Source organism: Cottoperca gobio, chromosome 8 (genome assembly GCF_900634415.1).
Source record: "Cottoperca gobio chromosome 8, fCotGob3.1, whole genome shotgun sequence".
Lineage (NCBI taxonomy): Eukaryota > Metazoa > Chordata > Actinopteri > Perciformes > Bovichtidae > Cottoperca > Cottoperca gobio.
Genome location: NC_041362.1, coordinates 16,788,302 through 16,801,594, shown reverse-complemented (window position 1 = coordinate 16,801,594; position 13,293 = coordinate 16,788,302). Strand labels below are relative to the sequence as shown.

General features: G+C 43.2%; 1 protein-coding gene across 1 annotated transcript in view; it reads right to left on the bottom strand.

Moving 5' to 3' along the window:
* Positions 1-13,293, bottom strand: part of grin2ba (glutamate receptor, ionotropic, N-methyl D-aspartate 2B, genome duplicate a) — a 120,959-nt gene that overhangs the window by 22,357 nt on the left and 85,309 nt on the right. Inside the window, exons 8-12 of the mRNA XM_029437086.1 lie at positions 11,765-11,879; positions 8,040-8,248; positions 7,514-7,685; positions 3,356-3,509; positions 2,159-2,284 (exon numbers count right to left, since the gene is read on the bottom strand). Coding sequence (XP_029292946.1) covers positions 2,159-2,284; positions 3,356-3,509; positions 7,514-7,685; positions 8,040-8,248; positions 11,765-11,879 — 776 coding nt within the window. The remainder of the gene's footprint in view (positions 1-2,158; positions 2,285-3,355; positions 3,510-7,513; positions 7,686-8,039; positions 8,249-11,764; positions 11,880-13,293) is intronic.

Genomic DNA, 13,293 nt, shown 5'->3' with positions numbered 1-13,293 from the left:
GACGGCTCGTCTATATGTGGAGGCGGCCCGCAGTGCGTTTGTATATCTTTGTGCAAAGTAAGACAATTTGAACATCTGCAGTGTTACGGACAGGATGCATTAACCTGCAGAGCTGTACACCTGCTTGCTTGTTTCCGGCAAATGACGAGCTGGAGCATCACTAATCCAACGCTCTTTCTGCGGAGGCCAAAATTGCCCTCTGCCATGTTCTCTGCATACTTTGGATCCTCATCCGATGACTTCACCAGCAAAGATGAAAGTATTTCATGTTTTTTTTAATGTTGAAACTTGGTGCACAGATAGCACTTGATTTGGATTCCACCATCAGGTTGTTTTCATTGCCAAAACTATGAGACTGCTTTTGTGTGCCCGTTGATAATCTCACGTCCAAGACTTTTAAGTTGGCTGCTAAACATTTTTCTCATCAGACTCTATTCAGAAAATCTGAAACCTAGAAAATGCCAGAAAATGAAAACCAACAAGCAACCAGACATGTGTGTATGAGCCCCCAACATTCATCATTTCATTTATCAATTTATTGGTGCAAAAGGTAGATGGAAGCCTGTGCGTGTCTAATTTTTGTTTTCTCAAATTAGTTTTCAAATGTATTAACAGTCTCGCCCCAGAGCCTCTTTCCAGATATATCCAAAGACAAGAGCGTAACAGAGCAACTAGGAGCACGGTGAATGGCAACTGTAAAAAAACACATCGTAGATCTAAATTTGGACGATCAGCTTTCTACATAAAAGTCTGTCCTCTCTGGAGCACATTACCAACTGAAATCAAATTAATTGTAAAATCCTTCAAGTGCTAAAAGCAAACCAGAGCTGTAAAGTATCAAGGTGTATGGTGTGATGTGTATTTTATTGCATATCCATATTTGAAGTATATTGATGTTTTATGATACTGAAAGCTGTATATTTTAATAAGACTACACTAAGCATGTAAAAATCCTACTAGCGGACAGTTGGACATTTAAACTCTCAGTTTCATGTGCTGTATTGGAACTACGTTAAATTGCATCGTCAAATAAAATAACATTCAGATTTAAAAGTTTTTTCCAATCCAGGGAATGTGATGAATGTGATTCAGTCCAAAGTCCCACACATTTACTTTGTTCCATCTCCTTTCCTAACTAATGAATCATCTCACCACTGGACTACACAACCTAACTGTGCTGCAGATACAGTAATATCTAACATTAGGCTGATAAAAGAAGATCTACGTTGACCAGCTTCAGGACTAAAGTATACCAAGATTGATGCCTCAGTATTCACAATCTAATAATGTAATATATAATAATACATCAGTGACAGGAGACATGGGTACTTGAAGTACATTCTGTTACATATGTTTTGTTACACTTCTGAGTACTTAAGTAGGATTTCAAATAAAGAACGTTTACTTAGGAAAGTCCTGACCAAATGTTTTTTTACTTCTATTTTCCAAGATAATACAGTTGCATAATGCATACTTCTTATTAATAAACAATCCAATGTATATTCTTGACAGTTGAATAGCTCTGCAATGCATCAAGAAAATAAATGCCTTCATCTAAGGTGTTCCTTAATGGGTTTGACAATCAACAGGGCAAAGCAGCACCACCGATCCGTTTCCCTTGTAAGGGAGTATTTTTACTGAAGTACAGGATGTGAGTACTTCTACCACAGCTGCACTGTGCAAAGACGTTGTGAGGAGGTCGAGGTGGGTGATTGGGGCACAGGACCGAGTGCTTGCCTGTGTTCAGTATGAACAATTTGTGTTGGCAGATACACTCACTGGACACTTTGTTGTAATGTAGATAAACATGATGTGGACAACGTTACTGCACCTGCCTGCTTCCTACAAAACTACTGCGGAGTGCTGAAAAGTAAATTCTAAAGTACGTCACTTTTAGCACATGTTGCAAGTATATAATTTCTCTGGTAAATTCAATCTATGCGTGCCCTCCCATCTGGTGGGTTCAGAGCGAAGAGAGAGAGAGATGAGGGAGGCAGCACGACTGGAAGCGGAAATATCTGCATTCATTTACATCTATATCCTCAAACAAGTGCAGCCCCCCAACAGGTACTGTGTGTGTGTGTGTGTGTGTGTGTGTGTGTGTGTGTGTGTGTGTGTGTGTGTGTGTGTGTGTGTGTGTTGAGCTGAAGCCTCTCACCTTTGCCGTCAGCCAGACAGCGGTTGTAGCCCACAGGGCTGCAGTACTCGAATATAAACACAGCCATTGCTGACACCAGCAACAGCATCACGAACATCATCACCCACACATCCGCACTGAAGGGCTCTGGAGGGCGAGAGAGGGAAGAGAGGAGAGATGAAGGGAGACGAGGGATTGAGGGAGAGAGGGTGGACGGACAGAGATTAGGAAACAGAACAGAGGGGGAAAAGAGGGTTGTAAGAAGGCAGAAGATGAGGAAGAGACGAGGGACATCAGGGGAGGGAGGAAGAGGGAGAAAAGAGTGAGGGCGGCAGAGAGGAAGGGAAAATTAAGCGAGAGAGGGAGAGGGCAAGAGAGATATGTAAATGTGGAGTGCCAGATTGAGAAGAGGAAGGAAGAGTCAGAGACATGGAGTAGGAGTGGGAAATATAAGAGGGCAAAGAGACAGGGAGCGAGAGAGAGAATAAATAAACAGTTAGCATCATTATCATGCACTCCAGTCTGCCACCTCATCATACAGATGCATTAAAACTTGGCTCTAATCACTAAATCACTTTTAGTTATGTGTACGCATATAGCACTGCTGGTAAAGTCAGCAAACAATGGCTAAACTCATTCCAAGAGTCTTTCAAACCAATCTGGTGTCTCTGAATCAAAAACTCTGTGAAATGTGACAAAAGTTGGTTTTGCATATTTCACAGATTTGGAAAAAAAGAAAAGATTTACAGTCAAAATTGTGCGTGGCCTATAATGCATGATGCAGCTCAATGTAAATGCAACACGTTAGCTTGTATTATAGCCGCCCTTATGATGGACATTTGACTGGATTGACCTGTACTACAAATTTCACTTTTGCACCATCGAGCGGTTTAGACTGAAGAACCACTTTTTCTGCAAAATATGGCAGAATTATGACTTATGATATTATAACTAGACCTGCAAGGGTCTAAGCACCCAACCCAACTCGTAACCAAAGCCCATAGGGAAAGCAATCTGATACCATTAATGAATGGGTCTGAAACAGCAGCTGTAACAACTGATGCAAACATATCTTCCCAGCAACTTGTGGAGAAGATGACAACCCTACAAGACTAAGTTTTGCTTTTATGTTTTGTGATAGTTTCATAGTTACAAAAAATGTCAGAAACACGGCCTTGAGGTCACGTCTTCAACACGTCCAACAGCCGTGCTCCTCACCTAAGAAGGCCGAGGGCGAAACGGTGCCGTTGCTACGGGAGACCATGACGCTGATGCCCGTCTCGATGAAGGGCATGGAAAAGTCGATGACCTCTGACCTCTCCTCGTTGATGGTCAAGGAGCCGACGGCCATGTGGGCATTTTTTAACACCACCTAGAAGAGATGGGGGGAAACAGAAAGCATCCATTATTTAAACATCCTCCATTCAGTGGGGGGGAGGGAGGAGGGGGCAGCAAAAACATAAAAAAAACAAATTCAATCAAGTCAGTTAAGAATAGCTAAAACAAAACAGCATAAAAATAGCTTCACAGCCATCAGTTCATTTGAAGGTCAGTGTGCTGGGAGCCTTTCCAAATGTGGATGATTCAAAGTTAAAAAATGTGATTTGGACAAAAGGTGGATATCATTACAGCAGCCCCCGAGTTAAAGGGCATTGTGCAAACATTTTAACAAATATCTTTTTACCATTTTGTCGTTGGCTCTGTTCTTTTATTACTGGGTGGATGAATAAATGTGACTGAGCGTCTTCAGCAATCTAATATATCAAGAGTAAATATTAGGTTATAGTGTCAGCCCTTATAATCCAAGAGCAGTATCTTCTGTCTAGACGCATCACTTTACGCTGACAGGATCCATTGTGGAAGAGGTCCAAATAGCAATCTTTCAACCGACCGCTGTGCAATTTAGCAAGTATGGCTCTGAGTAAAAGGGGGGAGCTAGCGGCGCTATCAGAGGAGCGAGACTATGTATAGCGCATGCAGCAGAATCAGAAACTCTCTGTTAGCTGTCAAAAGGTATTTTAGGAAATGAAAGAAATCAAATCTGACATTATGGCAGGTTGGACAGGTTTGAGGGAAAGTGGATAAAAGGGGGGAAAAAGGACGAAAAGAATTAGAATGAGCAAAGTGAAGCAAAGAAACATGAGAATGGAGACATTAGAGACAAAGTTAGAGCAGGAGGGCAACACGCGGCTCGCAGTGGACACCCGTAATGCGCCCCGGGGGAGGGAAAGGGGGAGAAAGACAGAAAGAGGGAGGAAGAAAGTGGGTTACCACAGTGGGTCATGGCTGCTTGAAATAGCTGCCTCCTTCCTCTACCTGTACCTGTCTGTACCTGTATATTTAGCACCATATTTGTACAGCCCTACAGCACAGGGGTAAAGTGGGACGAGCCTGTCTTACTGAGTTAATAAGGCGTTTGTGACTGTGTGACTCAAAGCTCCAGTATGTGCTTCAGCGTTAGAGCGTGTGTGTGTGTGTGTGTGTGTGTGTGTGTGTGTGTGTGTGTGTGTGTGTGTGTGTATGCATACGAGTGAGTCATAAAGGGAAAAAGACAGAGCGAAAGAGAAGGGAGTGAAGCTTTGTTCTCTACCTGTGAAGTGGACCTTTACAGGCAGGGAGAATAATACACATCTACTCTGCACATTATCTGCAGTTTTCAAAGTGTTTGTGTGTGTGCAAAAGTAACTTTTCCATCTTGTTTGTTCTGTCAGCATGTAAGTACGGATGTGCATATTCACTTGTGTGTACTTGTGTGTGTGTGTGTGTGTGTGTGTGTGTGTGTGTGTTAGAGCCTGAATGTGTGAATGTCTCCCCAGAGAAGAGAGCGAGTCCATCCAGCAGTGTACTCACTTCCTCTCTCTCCGCTCGCTCTCTCCATCTCCCTCCTACGACTTGTTCCCTCCGTGTTATGAAAGTGACCCATGTGGGTGTTATTGAGAATGAGCGAGCGAGGATCTGCGTTTGTGTATGTGTCTAAGCTGGTGTGTGTGTCTTTATGAGACTCTGCTAGCGAGGCCAAGCTCATGTAATCAAGTGCATTGCCTCAAATATTTTTGATTAGGAGTATTAGGGGCGAGCACAAGTCAATGCAGCCCATGAAATCTGACACCAGAATCGAGTTATGACAAAATGTTGGCCTTCGTTAAAACTCTTCATTGATTTTTTTTCTTTTTGATCTTTTGTCTTTCAGAGCTGTGGCAAATGGTGTAAAAAGCTCTCAGTGATCTCTGAGTGTTCAGGAATGTGCATAGGCACGTCCTAGTGTGTGTGTGTGTGTGTGTGTGTGTGTGTGTGTGTGTGTGTGTGTGTGTGTGTGTGTGTGTGTGTGTGTGTTAGCATCAGTCCAGATTTCGGTCCATTAAACGTGTAAGATATACTGTAATTTTGGCTTTGTTCCAACTGGAGAAGGACACGGGTTGGTTTTGTTAGATACAGCAGATATATGTTGAAGTGTGTGCGTTTGTGTGTGTGTGTGTGTGTGGGAGGGAGATAAACTGACATTATCCCACATTCATGCATTTATTTATTGCTGCGATCGTTCGTGCACAAGTGTCCCCTGTCTGCATGTGTGTGTGTTTGTGTGTGAGAGAGAGAGAGGGAGTGAGAGAGAGAACCGCGAGACGCACGCCCCCCATCCGTCCTCCTAATGACCATTTGTCTGTGGAGGTGAGAAGGAGACGGCACATTACGGCGCTTTTAGTCAGGGTGACGGAGTTTATTACAGGTGACCACACTTACAGCTCAGTGCCCACTAAAGACACTGGCAGGATGATTTAAGTGGCTTTATATAATATATTCAATGGGGCAGTTTAATGTAAAATAAATAGGAAAAGTTTTACTGCATGAATAGAAAAAAAGACGCATCATCTTGTCTGTGACTTCTGAAGGTTGTTCAAATTTCAGTGTGTCCACACAAAGAGGCACAGAGCGTGTTTTCAACCTGTCACCTTTGAGCCACTATTGATCCGTTTGCTTTTTTCTTCATTAACAAATAGCCAAAGTCAGACAGCAAGGAGTGCAGCTCGCTCTTAAAGTATGAGAACTGACAACGACCTTACCTCGGGACCGATGTCGATTACAGAATGTTTATCGTGAACTGCTGCAGCTGACTGAACTGTGCACACCCTAGGGAGAGGTGCTTAGCCCATCTGACATAAGTGCTAGACCTGTTGGGCAGAGGCTTGACCCGGAAAGGAAAGCTCATGATTCAAGGTATGAAAACACACTTCAGAGAGTCCTTCAGGTAGCTCCTGTGGAAGCTTAATGTAGCACACAGGCTGTAACTCTGTCTGCCCTTTGACCTATTCTTCACCATCATTTTGTCAGCTATTTTTTTATTGTATTTACTTCCTTTAAATAAGATTTGATCTAATCATGATCTGATGAAAAACACAGGTTGAATGATTAAGAATGCAGCTTTGCTACTCCGAGTCCTCCTGACTGTGCTCATAAGTGAGTCAGTCACACCCACCCGGCCCGCTATGAGAGCCAATCTGCACCACCCAACATGCAAAATGATACGTTAATCAACCACCCAACCCCGACTCAGACCACAGACTTTATATCACCATTCTACTAGCACAACTGTCAGGAGTGAGCCTTGCTGTGTGTGTGTGTGTGTATGTGTGTGTGTGTGTGTGTGTGTGTGTGTGTGTGTGCGAGAGAGAGTGAAAGAGAAGTTAAAAGGTGGCAAAAATCAATATCAATATTATATCGTCATATACATAGTCCATAGTTTTCATCATAACACTAGGGTTGTTTTTAGCTCATGTCATGGACCAGTTCTATAATAATAGGAAGTTTGAATTTTAAAGCCTGTTGTCAGAATAATGCCTGTTAACGCCTAATATGATATTATTTATTTCTTGTATATTGATATTTTGTGTGCTTTCGTTGCGCTAATGCTGTACTCCACTATCTACACGCACACACACCTTAACGACACCTTACTACAACGAGGACCACGATGGAAATAACTCCTGTGGCTTCCTCGTGTTATCCTTGATGTCCTTTAATTACTGTGCATGCACATTAGTGTTACAACCATGTAAGTGTCTTTTTTTAAATGAATTGTCAAATAAACAGAACAACAATAATGATTAGATGGTGTTGCAAAGTGTGAATTAGGGGCAACCTTAATTTGCCAGCAAATGACTAATGAGACATGTCATATCATTTACACACGCATGACCACAACAAGCACGAAGAGGCTTTACTTGTTGACCTGCAAAACTCTGGCCGCTTCCCACTGACTGAACATTTAGTAGGGTTTCAAACGTGTGTGTTAGTATGAATGTGACAAACACATTACACACAATTACTGGCAGAGCGGGCTGCCAAAATAAAAGTGAGAAACAGACGTAGTTCTCTCCTCACCTCTCCCACCATGCCGTTCCACGTTCCATTGATCTTCTTGCCGTGTTTGCCGTTCGTTACCAGGTAAAGGTCGTAGGTGAACTTCACCGTCTTGGCAATCTTCTTCAGGATGTCAATGCAGAATCCTTTACAGCAACGCTTTATGTAGATCCCTGAATCCTTCGTTTGATTGCTGCATAGACAGACAAACAGAATACTTCATCAAAAGTGTACTTCTGTCTGAATTGGCATGAAGTGTTAATTGTAGTCGTGATTTGATGTATCTGGCACTGTCACTCTCACATCCGATGAAGTGTGAAATGATTCTACCTCTGGCTCTGTGAAGCTGTCGTTGGAAATGAACATAATTTACAGTCAAAGGCAGTTTTTTCTTTTTCCATCTCTACTTTGGTCAGTTCTGCAGTAGTTTGATCTGTGACATTCCTTCGATATTCACAATAATCTAATACTTAACAGAAATGTATTTTACTTTTTGATGAGCCCATTCCTGTTTCTCTCTGACACTTGGTGTATCTGTAAGTCTCACAGTGTTTTGATCTGTTTCCGGCAGGGTACGGTGTTCCTCATGCAGGTCCCGCTGAGTGGATCCACGTCTTCCACAATGACGAACGGAGCCTCCTCCAACGTCACGATGGACAGGTGGTCATCCTCTCTGTTTGCTGCCCCACCATATAGTTCATAGCGAGGCCACACGTGGTACTTCATGGACAGGGAACCATTCTCCCATTTACCCACCTGCAGAGACATGTGGCAAACAAAAGACATTCAGAATGCCTTGATAATGTCCGACACATTTTCATTTCAAGAACTGCATCATGGAGACTCTCAGCCTGAACTCATCAACTCAATGCTATCAAATGTAACAGCAAAGTACATACATGAAATGAATCACTGGGCAAGAATCTAATTAAAACATTCAGATTAAAATGCACGCATCAATGAGTCCAGTCTATCAAAAGCTCTGCTCTTATAAACAATCGCAAACAAGCAATGTAGACTTTTAATGGTCATTGCGCAATGTTTTCTGGGTTTAGTCCATCTGTCAATAACACGACAATAAGGTAACAAATGAACGGGAGAATTTCATGAGATGATAATAAAACATGATGATAAAATCTATAAGAGAATATGGTAGAAAGTGAGAAGAGAGGTGAGGTGAGAAGAAAAAATTAGGAGGAGAAGAGGAGAGAGTAGGAAAGAAAGAGAGGAGGAGAGGAGGGGGATGAGAGTAGAAGAGAGGAGAGGAGGAGAGGAGGAGAGAAGAGATGAGAGGAGAGAGGAGAGGAGGAGAGAAGAGAGGAGGAGAAAGGAGAGAGGAGGAGAAGGAGAGGAGAAGAGGAGAGGAAGAGAGGAGATAAGAGTAGGAGAGAGGAGAGGAGGAGAAGAGGAGAAGAGAGGAGAGGAGATAAGAGTAGGAGAGAGGAGAGGAGAGGAGGAGAGAGGAGAAGAGGAGAAGAGAGGGGAGTAGGAGAGAGGAGAGGAGAGGAGAGTAGGAGAGTAGGAGAGTAGAAGAGTAGGAGAGTAGGAGAGAGGAGGAGAGGAGAGTAGGAGAGTAGGAGAGTAGGAGAGTAGGAGAGAGGAGAGGAGAGGAGGAGAGGAGAGGAGGAGAGTAGGAGAGAGGAGAGGAGAGGAGGAGGAGGGGAGAGGAGAGGAGGAGAGAGGAGAAGAGGAGAAGAGAGGAGGAGAGGAGATAAGAGTAGGAGAGTAGGAGAGTAGGAGAGTAGGAGAGAGGAGAGGAGAGTAGGAGAGTAGGAGAGTAGGAGAGTAGGAGAGAGGAGAGAGGAGAGTAGGAGAGTAGGAGAGTAGGAGAGAGGAGAGAGGAGAGAGGAGAGTAGGAGAGTAGGAGAGTAGGAGAGGAGAGGAGAGGAGAGGAGAGGAGAGGAGAGGAGGAGGAGAGGACTGGGACCCAGAGTAGAGAATGAGAACAAGGTTAACGGGAAGGACGAGACTGAAACGGGGAAAGAGTAGGATCAAGAGGAGAGGGAATTGGATGGAGCGATTAAACAAAGAAAAAGAGAGATATAACAAGCGGCTACATTTTGCAGAGAGAAAGAGTCAAGTGAGTGTCTGTGCGACAGAGAAAGAGAGCCGGAGATGGAGCTCTTTCAGATGCAAAATGCTGGCTCTTCTGCAGAGGAGCGTCCAGCTGGAGGTCTGGAGGGCCCTCCAGCCCTTGTGTCTCTACTCCACTGAAGGAGCGTCATAAATTAGTAAATTTGCCTCAGATAGCGCTCACGTGAAACCATACCTGGAGACTCTGCCTATGCTTTTTCCTCTAGAAGTGCCCAATAGGCCACTTTCATGGAGAGAACGATGTTGGTGGAAATGGATATGGATCATCAGCTAATTGTACACTCTGTAATGGGAGAGAGGGCAGGACGTGAAAGCTGAGGCGCAAATGTGTAAAGTTTGCACACTCTTTAAATATGTAAATGAGCACACACACGCATATTGCACTCCAGGGAACACAAACTTGCGAAGGCTGCCTGGAGTGGACAAGCTAAGGCTGTGTATCTCTGGGGCACAATGCAGCCTTCTTCTATCTGGATGGGGGGGAAAAGCGGGTGTAAGCGAAAGACAGGGATGGAGAGAAAGCAGCGAAAGGGGGAGGGAGGTGGAGAGAAACGGGTTAAAATCAGCCCGGAGAAGAGAAAACTGGACTGGACACTACAGAGTCTTCACACTACTTCAAAGGTGCAGTGGGAGCATGGTTGTAGGAGCTGGAACTCATTAGGATCCAAGAAAAGTGGTTCAGCTGGAAGTCAAGCTAAGAATTAAACATGAGTGTGGGGGAGGGAAAGAGATGGTGTGGTGCAGACTGCAAGGGGAGAAAGAAAGAGAAACAAGAGAGGGAGGGAGAGGGAGGGAGAGAGAGGGGAGAGAGAGGGGAGACAGGAGGGGAGCGATTCACCTTGTTCTCTGATCAGAGGACAGAATATAGATTAGAGAGGCAGAAGAAAGAGAGAAACACTGAGAATAAAGAATAGGGAGAGTCAAAGGAGTCAGACTGCAGGACACAGACACAATGGAGGGGGAGCATAAGGAGACACAGATGCAGGATGGTGACTTTGCAGGTGGCGCGGCGCATCAAGTTCATTTAAGGTTGTTGAGTATGACTCAGGAATGTTGAAACGTCTGCACTACCACGTTCTCCTCCACCTTAGACAAACTACTCCATTCCTCCACCTGTACGATCAGAGTTTAAAAACCTTCATTTATTTGGTGAAAAGTTGTGTTTTTATTCATCAAGTCACACATTTAGAGATAAAATGGTTACCAGTTTCACTATAAACCATTTAAATATCATTAAAACTGTGTTTTCTTTGTGCAATGTCGGTTTGTGAGTGCGGAGGGAATTATTTCACGATAATACTGATAACATGATCATTTTGGTCATTAGAATCGTGATATGAAATGTTCACACCGCTTCATCTCTTCACATATTCTCATGAGCCAGCCGCTCGGTACTACCAAAGTCTTTTATACCTTCACAGTTTGAAGGTCTGTGGTACATTTTTGTGCTTAAGCATGCGGCTGCTCATTTGTGCTCATTTGTAAATTTGATCAATATCTTCTTGTGCTTGAGAATGTGCACACATTTAGAACCGTACCAATAAACCCCTTACGTAGGTGCAATCGCAGAGAAACTGATTATCCTACATTACAGGACACACAAACCAACTTCACTGTCGTCCATGTGAGCATAATGGATAGACTGTGAACTGTCGTTCCTGAGGATCTGCATTAATAATGAGGAAAAAACCAAGATGGCGATGGCCAAAATGCCTAAAAAGTGACTACGTTTACTTCTTATAAACAGTCTATGATAGAAAACTAGGAGGAAACAAATGCTTTCTAGCAGACAGGCTCTGAACGCAGCACAGGCAATCTGAAGGATGCCTTTGTAAAAATACTAGATAAATTATGAGTGGTATGTAACAGCTTCCCCAAACTTTTAAAATGAACAGACAAGCATTCTTACTACACCACCCCTCTGGAGCCTGTGCTGCAGTGTGTTGCTCAAAGGCACCTTCGCCGAGTTGATATTATCTAATCAGAGTAGCGCCTACAAAGCTTAAGGCTGAAAATGCTTAAAAAGGGAAAATCAGATGATAAGAGATGCAGATAGACGGACAGATACTCACGGACCAATCAGGTACTGGACTTACAGGATACAGCTGAATATAAATACACACACACACACACACACACACACACACACTTGCTCCCTCTCTTCTATGTCTCTCTCACCCTCTCCCACTGCCTCTCCTTGTTGAGCAGAATGATGACCAGCTTGGGGTGCATCTGGTATCCGTCCTCGCTGAACGACAGATTACGCCCCTCAAACGTCACATTCATCAGGTACCTGTGGAGGGAAACATCGAGGAGAGAGACAGAGAAAGAGACTAATTGAGACATGTATCACTTCCTGAAAAAACATCTGTCAGTGGCAGCTCTCAAATGTTTTATTTGCTCTATACATCCATATCATTATTAAAGTTTCATGGTCTGTCAATTTCTCTTTTAAGCATTTATCTTCTCAGACAAACCCACTGACATTACACAAAATCATCGTCTGCCAGGAAACATCTATCGGCCAATATCTAAGCAGGCTTTTCATAAATAGATGAACATACATTAGTCATCAGCTGCTCTTGAGCAAAACAGCAGTGATGATTTTAAGATTGGACTAAGGAAAATTAATTTCAAAAAATGATCCCACCAATCATCCCAGGTTCAATGTGTTTGCCCTTAAAGGAATAGTTTGTCATTTTGAGAATGTTTGCTTGTTTGCTTTTTGGTGGAGAGTTAGATGAGAAGATTGATTCTACTTTCATATCTGTCTAACTCGTTATTAAATATTAAGCTACAGCTAGCTTATTATTATTATTATTATTATTATTATTATTATTATTATTATTATTATTATTATTATTATTATTATTATTATCATTATTATTATTATTATGTACACATGGATGGATGGACTAGATTAAAAAAAGCATTGAAATTGTTAAAAAATGTGGTTATATCACCTAAAACATACATCCATCCATCCATCGTCTACCGCTTACATACATGTTTAAGTTAAATTGTGTCCCATTGATAAATCATAACGTGAGCTCTGGAGAGAGGGGCTAAGAAAAGAGGCACAAAAATATGCAATGCAGCTTATGTCTAGCGTTAAATTTGAATGTAAAAAAAGTAACTAATACACCAACAGTCAGATCACTGTGTGTGCGTGTGTGTGTGTGTGTGTGTGTGTGTGTGTGTGTGTGTGTGTGTGTGTCTGCTTCAGTCCGTGTGTTTGTGTGGCGGAGAAAGAGGAAGCGAGAACAAGCAGCATTGTTTCTGTCAGGTAAAATCATTTCACCTCCCTTCCCGAGGAGAGGAGAGGAGAGGAGAGAGGAAGAGGAGAGGAAGAAGAGATGAGGAGAAGAGAGGAAGAGGAGAGGAGAGGATAGAGAAGAGGGAGAGAAGGAGAGGAGAAGAAGGTGTGAGTAGATAAAACAGAGCAGCGCTCTACAGAAGAGAATAAAGTGGAACAAAGCAGAGCAGGACAGAACAAAGGAGAAGACTACAGGGCGAGAGAGGACAGAGAAGCACATGACGGAGTTGATCGAAGTAGAGAGAAGCACAGAAGAGACCAAAGCAGAGTTGAGAAGAACAGAGCGGAGCACGGCAGACCACAGCAAGGCACACGCCAGCAGAACAGGGGAATTGTATTCTGGGGCAACAGCAGCTGCCATAAACTCCACTGTTATCTGAAAGCAGTACGC